Genomic DNA, 12762 nt, shown 5'->3' on the forward strand with positions numbered 1-12762 from the left:
AGATAGAATTTGAAGTCTAAAGGATTTGCTAATGGAATAAATGAGTAGAGTTGGGCGGAAAATGAAGGACCCCTAGGTTCTCAGTTTGAACAACTGGCTTGATAATCATGCAGTTCAGGAAAATGAGAAGAGTTGATTTGTGGGGAGGTGGAAATGCAGCATTCTGTTTAGGACAAGCGCTATTACTTAAAATGTAAACATAAAATATGGAAGAAAAAGATTTTTCAAGGTGGTGGCATGTGTGAGGATATGAAGAAAGGAGCAAAGGACAGAGAAGGCTTCAATTATTCGAATTACAGTTTAATATAATTTTTTTTTTGCTTAAAGCAAAAGGAGCTTACATAAATTTGGCAAAATATTGACATTTATGGAATCTTAGCACTCATTTGTTTGGTTTATTATTCTCTATGCTCTTCTTTATATCCCATTATGGTGGCATCCGTTTTCTTTGGGAATTAGAGCCAGATTTGCAAGCGTGGAGTCAATGGTGCATGAAGGGGTCAGATGGAAGGTGGAAAGACATCAAAATAAGCTATGCTAACTTTGTACTGATGTATAATAATCATGCAGAAAAATGTGGATATCAAAGCTCCATAATTTAATATATTGTCACGAACCAGTTTAAATTTAGAATTTCTAAACTTCGACCCCTTCTACTTCATTTCTATTAAGTTATTGTCATGTACTTCATTTATACATCCAAAGACATTACTATTATTACTCTGTAAATTCAATAATCATTATATTTACCACATAATTACAGTTCTGGTGTTTTCATTCCTTTTAGAAATTTTATTTGAGGTCATTTTCTTCCATCTTGAAAACTTTGGTTTCATATTCCTTTCGCTGAATGCCCATAGGGATAAATACCCTTAGTTTTTTTTTTTTTTATCTGAAAACATACTTATTTTACTTTCCTTTGTGAAGCCTGTTTTTGCACAGTGCAGAATTTTGGGTTGCTAGGTATTTTGTTACTGCTTTAAGATGTCATTCCATTGTGTTTCGGCTTCCATCATTTCTATTGCGAAACCAGCAGTCAGGATTAAAACTTGCTACTTTGAAGTTAATGCATTTTTTTTCCTGAATACTTTTGCAGTTTCTCTATATGTTTTCATTTAAAAATGTGACTCTAAAAAAAAAAAAAAAAAAAAAAAAAAAAAAATGTGACTCTAATGGGATTAATTTGCTTTTACTTTTATTTGTGTCTTTAGAGTTTCTCAGATCTCATTGTACTTGTTGGTTGATGTCTTATACCAGTTTTAATTTTTTTCCCCATTTTCCCTTCAAATACAATTTGTGCTCCACTCTCTCTCCTCTCTCTCTTTCTGGGAATCCAATTTCATGTGTGTTGCAACTTTTGATTTGTTTTCACAAGCATCCAATGATCTTATCTATTTTTTTCATATATTTTCTCTCTGCAATTCAGTTCCTATATACCGAACTCCAGATTGTCCACCCCATTTTACCCTCTAAAAGACTGATCTTGTGTTCTATGATACCCAATCTGCTGTAAAAAAAAAAAAACCTCTCTATTGGTTTATGAAAACCAGATATTGTATTTTTCCATTTAGAATGCTCTTTTGATTCTTTTTCATTTACATTTTTCACTGGTTTTTCAATCTTTTTCTTTCATTTTCGAATGTACATAATTATCTTTGGCAAAATGAAGGTCCCCAAAGGGCTTCCTATAAGACGTTTGTTGAATTATGAATCAGTAGATGGCTAAAGATCCAGGCTGAAAGCCTCTGAAAGCCAGAATATAATTGTCCACATTCCTAGAGACTTGAGGTTCTTGAATAGGTGAAATTTGAAAGTCTCCCAGGGAATGTCAGATTGAACCCGAGGAAATGCAGGGATTTTTCATTTAGGGGCACACAGTAATTCTCAGTGCCTCTGCGGGCTACAAGTACAGTCTTGATTCCTTGACAAACAGGGAGAAAACAAAGCAGGACGTGTATTGTTTTTCATGCAGAGCTTAAGTGACAAACATAGCTTACTTTCCTGGAGATTTCTGTCAATTGTTGAAGCAGCTTCAAGCAAATGACTAATTTGTCAAGGGTAGAACTGTGGAATTTTGTGGTCGAGGGGGAGATAGGAACCACTCTTACTTGATGGGTTCACTCTCTCAGAAAAGGAATAAATCGTAGAAGTCATAGTCTTACCAAATGGCTCTTCTAGCTTGATTTTCTTCACTCCCTGAGTGAATTGTGGTAATGTATTAGTATTAGTTAGGGTTCTCCAAAAAACAGAACCAATAGGTGATGTGTATCTATAAATATCTTTCTTTACATCTGTCTATCCAGGGAGAGAATGATAAGGAATTGGCTCATCAGAATGTCAAAGCTAGAAAGTCTAAAATCGGTAGGGAAGGATAGAAATCTCAAAATTTAGGTAAGAGTTGATGTTCTAATCTTCAGTAGGCTAGAAACTCAGGCAAGTTTTCTATGTTATAGTTTTAAGTTTCTTTTAAAAGTTTCAATTTTCACTTTTAAGGCCTTCAGCTGATTGAATGAGGCCTGCCCGTGTTATGGAGAATAATTTGATTTAATTATAGTTTGTTGATTATAGAGGTTAATCACATAAAAAACTTGCTTTCCTAGAAATGTCTAGACTAATGTTTGACCAAACAACTGAGCCTCATATTTTGGTCAAGTTGATATATAAAATTAGTGATCATAGCTGATAACCAAATAATCCAATACATTTAGAAGATTTTCCAGTGAAAAATAACCCATTCTGGAGGCTTTAAGTTCTTTATACATAATATATAATAAGAATAAAAAATTACATGCAAAAAGGCAAGATTATGGGACTTAAGCAAGACCAAAAACAGAATAGGAAGAAACTACAAATAATTAACATATTATATTTAGCAGACAAAATTGAAAGAATAGAAACTTGGTTCTTATCCTCAAAGCAAATATATCTATAGTATATTTAGCTCCATAAAGACTTATAAAAATAATAGTTCAATATTTCTACAGATATTATGAAATTTTACACACACACACATAAAATACACGTATACACACACATATATATGTAATACATATATTTACACATTCATATAAATACACACAAATTATAACTGGAGCACAAAGGAATAAGAGATTAATGTAGCCTTACAAAGGAGTTTGAAATGGCTATGAATTTTCAGGGTGGATAAATCAAAGAAGCAGAGGAGACAAATTTTAGAGGCATGATATTGTCTGGGAACCAGGTTTCCTCATTTGATGAAGATATAATGGTCTCTGCGACAAATGAGCATTCCCCTTTCCTGAAGATAATGTCTATCCTGATTTCTCAATTCCTTTTTCTGTGTGTAGAAAAACATAGAAAGTTGACCTAGATTAGGAATTTTTAACTTAGTGGCCTGTGGGCATATTTCAGAGGATATTTGTACTCTTTGATACCACACATAACATTGTTTTCTATTTTACACACACACACACACACATTTATGTAATTTCCTTTATAAGAGAGCATTCATAGCCCTTTTTGGATTCCCATTTAAGCTAGTGCTTCAAAAAAATCCAATGCATGTAAAGATCCAAACCCCTTTTCATTTTTCTTGACCGTAGCCCCTAGAGACAGCAGGCAGCTGCCTGGTCCTTCTCCTTTGGGCATCCGATCATGTACTTGTTACTCTCTAGCTTTCAAGATGAAAGCACCTTTACAAGTCTTAGAAACCCAACAGCTTCAAATACTGCCTCCGTAGCAAAATCTCCAAAACTTCTAAGTCCTAAAATATCACACTTCGAATTCTCATCACTTCCTTCAATTTACATTAGTTCAATCCAGTTCAAGAAACACTTATTTAAATGTCTTCAATGCATAGCTATCCCGAGCCCTATCCTTCCTTTTACAGCTCCTATTTTCAGCCCTTTGTTGGTGAAAAGAAAGAAGGGTTCTCAGCTGCACGTGGCCCACAGAAAAGAAGTGATTGTCCTTTATTAATTCTTCTCAAATTTCTTTTGACCCTATTGATTGAAAATGAAAATCTCTTAGTGTTAATTATTTTGCACTTCCTTCACAACTATTTAGACATGTATTTACATATATTTCTATATTACAAATCCAAGATGCTTAAGAAGACTTTTCCAAGTTTTGGGGAGAAATGAGGTGTAAAATATTTATGTCATTTTTCACACCACAGGGGATACTTTGCATAATTTAGTGATTTTCAAAATTATAAGAAGGCAGATGCTAGGCTCCTAAAAGAATATGAACCTCCTTTAAAATATTTCCCCCATAACTCTCTTCAGAAAGAATAAACTAATACATCAGAAAGAATGTGACTCCTGTGTATTATATATATCATTTAAAGTCTTGAAGCAGATAATGCCCCGTAAAACTATGTCTATGGAAAACTTAAATAAATCCCTTCAGTGTAATCTTGGTATCTTTGCAGGACTAGCAGAGCGATGCATTCAAGTTGAGACACTTCGAGATGTGAGTTAGCAGTTCTCACTGATGTCTTCTTGAATTTTACAACACTCTCTGTAAAGAAACCTGATCTGTTGCAGGGTCTCGAGTAATTTCCAATGGCTTCAAAGAGTGCCCCAACACTCTAGGACCGATCCCAGATTACACTCACCAGTCAGGGTGGTGCATAAACAAAAACAACAAAACAACAACAAAAACAGGCTGTACTCTTGGAAGACCAAATGAAGAAAGAAATCCCTAGTTATTGAAGCTAGACCTCAATGGGGATTTTCCTCTTGGAAGACATTCTCTGGAGAACCCTCTCAAATGTGGAAAATAAACCATTTATATATATATAAACATATAATATATAATATTTACATAATAGAAAATATAATTTATATTTATTATAATATAGATAATTTATAATTATCTTTAAATTATCTATAAATTATAGATTTATATCTATCTATATATTTCTCTTTTTTTAAAGATTTTATTTACTTATTGAGACACAGAGAGAGAGAGAGAGAGAGGCAGAGACACAGGCAGAAGGAGAGGCAGGCACCATGCAGAAAGCCTGACGTGGGACTCGATCCAGGGTCTCCAGGATCTCGCCCTGAGCTGCAGGCGGCACTAAACCGCTGTGCCACGCGGGCTGCCCTCTATCTATATATTTCTATATCTATAATAATTATAATAACATATAATTATATTATATATTTATAATAATTATTTAAATTATCTAAAACTTATAGATTTATATATCTATATAAATTATTATTTAAAATAATCTTAAATTATATTATAAATTTATAATTTATATTTATTATAATATAAAATACAATTTATATTTATTATTTAAAATAATCTTAAATTATATTATAAATTTATAATTTATATTTATTATAATATAAAATACAATTTATATTTATTATAATTTATATATGGTAAATAATAAATGAATGAATAAATAAATAAATATATGTATTTAAAAATATATTTTACCAGACTCTAAGCTAAGCAGATATCATTATCCATCTATCATTTAATCCTCTATTCTTGCCTCTGGTCCCAGAATAAGATTGTACAGAAAAGCATTTACAATCTTTTTTTTTTTTAACATTTACAATCTAAATCATATATTTGGGGTATTTTTAAGTTATCATAATTGGTTTTACAATCCATTTCATTGATTAGCTTTAATTTCTCCTGTCCATTTCTATTTTTGAAGGAAAAATGTTTTCATTGGGATTCATACAAATTGGCTAGATTTTCCACATCCTTAATATTAAAATAAGGTCCAGTTTTACTTTGTAAGCTTCACATACTCCAATTCAAGATTTGCCACTCCTCTTCCCTTTTCTTACCCATTCTCAACATAATGAGTAACTACGTATTTATTTCTGACCAGACTGTGTTTACTTGTTTTAACATGCTTTCAGCCGCTTTCTGATGCTAGCCCATCTTTACTACTATTTTTTTTTATTGGATGCAAATTTGAAGTATTTGATTCAATGTCTTATTTTCTATTTGATATTATATTACCCACAAGAGCAATTAGAGCAAAATGCTAATGATGACGGTACCAGAATAGCACAGCATATTTGCCACAGTCTGGATCTTTTTAAAACAAATATAGAGTATATTGGCTGTTTGAAAGAGCAACAGGCATTAAGTTATCACTGTACATTAGAAAATCTACTGAGCAATTTCTAATATTTTTACGTTTAATGCACACACATGAAAAGTTATTAAACTCAGCGAATGTTGTAGTATTTGTGATTTAATGTTTATCAAAATTTACCCTTCAAAGAACTAGTCTAAGGGCACCAGTGGGGCTCAGTCGGTTAAGCTTTAGCTCAGGTCATGATCCTGGGGTCCTGGGATGGAGCTGCACTCTGGGCTCCCTGCTCAGCGGGGAGTGTGGGTCTCCCGCTCCCTCTGTCCCTCTCCCTGCTAATGCTCTCTCTCTCTCTCTCTCTCAAATGAATAAATAAAATCTTAAAAAAAGACCTGGTCTAACTGTTATGAAATAATATATAATATAATATATAATATATAATTTTATAAACATAATTCAAATTTTCTCTGTCTCCTTCCAGTTTTTGGAATGGAACTAAATATGAACAATTACCAATATCCAAAAACGCATCAATATTCTGAAGGAGACAGAATCTCACACAGAAATATAGATTCCTCTGAAGTGATAGTAATCATAGAGTTTTCCTGGCAGTATTGACAGTATGGTTTTTCTCTTCCTAAAACTTGGTCTTCATTTTCTTCCAGCCAAGCATGAAAATATAAGGCAAAATCTCTTATCAATTATTCTTTTGGTAACAAATTATTTAAATTCCCTGTAACTTTATAGATAGATACTTTGATTATTTTTTTGATTATTTTTAATAATATTTCTTTACTTAATGTGAGGAACTGAAAAATAAAAATGAACTGATATATAGAAATAAAGATTTCACCAACATAGCAGCTATCCTGAAGTGTGATTTTGATTTAACTTCTATCATAAAAAAAGAACCCAACAACTGATCACATGTCAGTTTCTTCCTCTTTAAAAAAAAAAAAAGTGGCCTTAAATTAGATAAGCTACAAGACCCCTTTTAACTTACAAACTTTGTTTTAAAAACAAATACCCTAAGATGACACTTACAGACTTTAATTAGATAATTTGTAGTTAAAGTATTTCTTTAAAATCAATGGATTGTTTAGTCTTAATTATTAAGCTACTCAATACAAGCAAATGTGTTATATAATTAACCACATCTAAATAGAAAAGTTAAACAATAGGAAAATGACTTTTAAATGTGCAGCACAGTACCAGTTGTTCTATTTTCATTAATTGTCATGTATCTTGCCATGTCCTTTATCTGCTTGTGAATTTACAAGGAACACAGCAGGTTGTGAATTTTTAATAGGCTTTCCTCAAGGAAAGAAAAGGTCAGTATTAACATAAAATTCTTCTTAAAGATTTGTGGCGCAAATGTTTCACACAGGAGAACAGGTGTTACTGAGGAACTAAAGCCACAATAATCTGACATTTTTTTCTATGTTTAAAGAAAACTTAATGTCTCACATAATAAAATAGCACAAGGTCAAATCAATACAAAAGGTATTTCACAGTGGATGCTTTAAGTTACTTGGCACGTGATCCGTAACGGTACTTTTCAGTAACATAAACTAACTGATTTTGTTCAATTAAATATTTAATAAATCCAAGTATTGATACCTAACATCCTAATAAAAAAGAGAGGAGTAATGAGAAAGCTATCGTTGTAAGGACTAACTAGCCCTGGTCTGATCTTTACTTAGTAAATGAGTTGGAATGTGAATTACATTTTATCACACACATGAGGAATGAGGACCAGAGACATGATATCAGGGTAAGGGTGGGAAAAATATGCAGAAGAAGAGATAATTAAAATAATAGAGAAACTTGAAGAGAGGACAGTTTAGGGGGAGATTATAATTCAAAAATGCTGTCCATTGGTCTCTTTCTGTAACTGTTAAGAAATCCTTAATCTGGGATCCCTGGATGGCTCAGCGGTTCAGTGCCTGCCCAGGGCATCATCCTGGAGACCTGGGATCAAGTCCCACATCAGGCTCCCTGCGTGGAGCCTGCTACTCCCTCTGCCTCTGTCTCTGCCAATCTCTCTCTCTCTCTCTCTCTCTCTCTCTCTCTCTCTGTGTGTCTCTTGTGTCTCTTATGAATAAATAAATAAAATCTTAAAAAAAAAATCAGTAATCTCAGACCTGCTAGGAATTAGCTCTTGTAAGAGTTTCAACCATGGTTTCAACTCCCCAGGTCTCAAGGAGTCTAGGAACGCATCTGTCTGCCTCATAGTAAATATCTGGTCTAGTTTCCTTACTTGTCCGGTTCCCAAACATGTTTATTTAAATCATAGTTTGATAAACACAGGCCAGTGGTAAGCCCCCAAATGTGGTCATTTGGGCCCTTTATTCTAATATTGGTATTTTGTAAGAAAAGAAGATACTTTTTAAAAAAAATTTATGCAAGCTCTAATAGTTTAATAAAAATGTATTATGTCTGGTTTCTTAAGACCAAAACTTATAAATGCATAGATCTAATCTGTTTCTGTTAATTATGAGGAAATAGAAATCTACTCATTTCTGATTCCCCAAATCACAGTCTAGCTTCTCACCCTCATCTCTCTGATTTCATTCTACCATGTTCAATTTTCTAATCCAACGGAAACTTCCACAGTATGGGGTCCAATTACAAGACGTAATGTTCTCTTTCTGTAGTATAAATGGAGGTAAAAATCCTGCTGCGATTCATATTCCAAAACTGAACTTTATAATAATTAGGATCTTCCCATTCTTGCAATTTTTGTGCATGTCTGATTAAAACAGCAGAACTGGTCTTAATGTTTTCCATCTTCCTGTACCTCCTATCCCCACTCCAAATCTGTATTCTGTTCTGTATTCGTCTAGTGTTCCTTACAATTTGTAAAGTGCAAAAAATTTCCCGAGTTTAAAACTCTACTCATTCTTTATTGGGTAGTTTAAGTGTTATATGCTGTAGGAAAGCCTCACATACTGCTGTGGGCTAGTTTTAGAGATGTCCTGTGAATTTCTATTACACACAGCATTTGAATTTTTCATAGCATTAGAGTGAAATTGTTGATTTACTTTTAGAAGTACTTGATTCTTATGAGAGTCAACACATATTTCTCAATTAAAATTGTTGAATTAATAGACAATAAAAGTCATAACTGTTTACTACCCACCACAGTTATCTGATCAAATGATTGATAATGCCAATAATCTTTTCTTGAATTATTTTGATTCCTAGACAGAATAAGAAATATGCAATACTTATATCTGCCATTTGGAAAATTGCCACTATTTCACATTCATGTAATTGGAAAGTTTCCTGGCAACTATGTGTATTTTCAATTACTAAAAAGCATCAATCTTGTGACTTTTTGAGAGTGGTTCCCTGGACAACACAGTCATATGTTACTTCTGAGAGCTTTTTAGCTAAAAGCAGATAGTTCCCAAGTTTCTCAAACTTACCATGTTGTTTACGAATAGCTAAAAATGCAGTCAAAAGCTGTTTATTACCTGACTTCTCTTTTTCTTTAAAGTACATATCCATTTGGGTTTTTTTTTTCATTATATCTGTGATAATGAGTTTTGTCCAGAAATCGGAAAAACTGAGTTTGATCCAATTTTGATGGCTTAATGCTAATTACTAAAAACTATTAACTGAAGAGTAGACTGCTTTTATAGATCCAACAATAACCAGTAATCCAATATATTAGCCATATGTGTGTTCTTAATACGTTTATTTTAAACAGTTTCATGTTCATGTAAGTTTGTTTTTACAGCCAAGTTCACTGACATAAGCTCCAAAACAGAAAAAAAAAAACCCACAAACTTCCAAATAAAGAAATAAAATTCTACTTTAAATAGAAAGTAATCAGTTTACTATTTCTATATGCAATGAGATGAAAATGTTTGTTGATGTAAATAATCTAAAGTAAAATATCAAACCTTATTTAGATAAATATCCAACTTTCTAAATTTTTGCATAATTGAGGGATATTGTCTCTAATTTTTAACTTTCTGCATTATACATCAGTGTGCCTATTCTGATTTATGACTACATTTTACATGAATTTGTAAATTAAAAAAAACATGTTTGTGAGGATGTCTAAGTTATAATAAATACTTACGGAAGTTTAGAAAATCTACATATTGTGTTCATGATATGATAAAAACAAAATTAAAAATTAAAAAAATAATCTTATTGTAAATAATCAAACTATGATCCCAGCCTAGAAAATGTTTATTGGTTGGGTGGTACAATTAAAGAAAAACTTATAATCCTTGTATTTTACAAAGCCATGCTGTGTCCCTCCTACACCTAAGCCCCACCACTCAGGGTAAGAACTCTATGCAGAGCAGGGGCTATTCATACCTGGAACCTACACATCAATTTCCAGAACATACTCAAGGTACTTGAAACTATTATTCCCTGCCTAAACATCCCTGGGCTTGCTTCTAAGTCCAGGGAGATTCTTTTCTTCAGGTCAACACCCAAAGGCCAGACGTATCCACTGTTATATTTGTCCTTAACTCTGGGGGCAGTCCTAGTGGGCATCTGTTAAAATACAGCATTGATGGAATTTACCCATGAAACCATGGAATCCTGGATAGCATTTGCACTGGGATGCGTGGCACACTGGCCTGAGAAGTCCTCATGAATTCCTGCAAAGCTCTTTGACGTGATTAGTGAATTCTAAAAGATGAGTGTTGTGGGCATAAGCAAAGGGCAAGAAACAGACTTGCTTTGCATTGTCTTTTTCCTGCACAAAACTTGTTTGAGGTTATGAAGAAACTAGATTTGACAAGGTAGGAGCCTACAGAGAAGCATAATTTATTGTAGAATTTATTAACTTGATTTATAATTTTAAAACATAGACATCGATTTGTACTCTTTCCCTGAGTTCCAAACCTACCTGTGGGGCAGTTGTTTGTGTGTGTGTGAACCAAAAAATAATACATAGTGTTTCTAACATAGGAGCTATATCTCATACAACTTAGCCTGTCTTACAGAATATCACTAATTCTCCAATGGAAATGCAATAACAAATAACAAGTTTATAAGCATTTCCTCAATAATATGAGAGTAAAAGAATTCTCCACTCACAGAAAGAGATGAGAGAAGTAATGTTTACACAGCATGTCAAGACTGATGACATATGTCTTTGTCAGGAGTTAATTGCCTATGAAAATGGTTATTTGCCAAGCAAAGCAAAGAGGGGAACTGTGTTTGGTTTATTTTTATTACTTTTATCCACTTAGAGTAAAAATCACACAGATATGTGAAAAGCTAGTCTTATTGTTTAAGATATATAGATGAGTGTGTTCATACTTATTCAACTTTCATTTCAAGAACTAAGATAACTGACCCCATTATTCTGTGTTGGGACGTGAGAGACTTTGAATTCTTTCAGCATTATGTACCTTTAGACATTATCATGGATATGCTCTTTTTTATTTCCCCCAGCTTCATTCAGACCAAGATAAAGGAGATGGATCACTCAAATATATTTTATCTGGAGATGGAGCAGGTACTCTTTTTATTATTGATGAAAAAACAGGTGACATTCATGCCACAAGAAGAATTGATAGGGAAGAAAAGGCCTTTTATACACTGCGTGCACAAGCTATTAACAGAAGAACTTTGAGACCAGTAGAACCAGAGTCTGAGTTTGTGATCAAAATCCATGATATCAATGACAATGAGCCAACGTTCCCAGAAGAAATTTATACAGCTAGTGTTCCAGAAATGTCCGTCGTAGGTAAGTTCATTTATAAGAATTATCGTGGTATGCAGAAAGTATAAGAAATTATTATCAAGAAATTTTTAAAATACTGTGATCAGTTAACTGACATCTTCTTTGATTCCCTCCTAAGAGTACTTATTTAATTTCCTCAAGTAGAAAATGAGTGAGAAAAAAAAGATTAATCATTTTTTTACATGCTATGGATTTGTAAATCTTTACAAATAAGGAGATACACCCCTCAAAAACCCAAGAAAATACCACTGAACTTCAGTAGAAAACTATGAAAATATAGCATCTTTGTCACATAGCTTTGTATAATAGCTGTGTAAAATTCTGACCTCAAATATATTATAAGCACGTTCAGAACATTGTAGATGTAGAGTCTTTGCATACATACTCTAGTTATAATTTGTCTAAAGAATTTGTCTGGGTTATCTAGATAATACAAAAGGTGGCATTGATTACATTACCTGATTCATATTATTTCAAAACATCTTTTAATTATAATCATTAAATATAAAACTCTGCTGATATAAATCTGTTATTCAAATAAACCAGTTGAAATTCCATAATCACATACTGATACAGAATTTAAAATTTAGGTTGTAGGATCTATAAGACAGAGGACATGAAAAAGCTATAAGTATAACATTCAAGATAACAGCATTTTCTTTTTCACTGGAAATAAATGAAAATTGTATTTGTAAGCAGAGAAGTCAAGACTTCTTTTTTGTTAAGTGGAGAATGACAAAAATACATATTAGGAAACAATGATAACATTTTTTAGAGATACATGTTTAGACTTAATAGAAAAGATTTATTTCTCAAATGTGAGAGAAGTCATATAAACCGATGAAATAATTCTGATACTTTTAACAGTTATAACAGCACATTTTTAACTCTGCATTTCTCAAAAGCATTGTTCTGGGATTCTTATTTAATATTTACTTCCCTAAATCCCAAGGACTTTGGCAATTGCTTTATTATAAAGCCCCTTTATATT

At 32.7% G+C, this 12762-nt stretch overlaps 1 protein-coding gene across 1 annotated transcript in view; it reads left to right on the forward strand.

Annotated features, from left to right (window-relative positions):
* LOC112652718 (cadherin-10) overlaps positions 1 to 12762 on the forward strand; it is a 174721-nt gene that overhangs the window by 108166 nt on the left and 53793 nt on the right. Inside the window, 1 exon segment of the mRNA XM_025436344.3 lies at positions 11480 to 11774. Coding sequence (XP_025292129.3) covers positions 11480 to 11774 — 295 coding nt within the window.

This window comes from Canis lupus, chromosome 4, assembly GCF_003254725.2.
Source record: "Canis lupus dingo isolate Sandy chromosome 4, ASM325472v2, whole genome shotgun sequence".
In the NCBI taxonomy this organism is placed as follows: domain Eukaryota; kingdom Metazoa; phylum Chordata; class Mammalia; order Carnivora; family Canidae; genus Canis; species Canis lupus.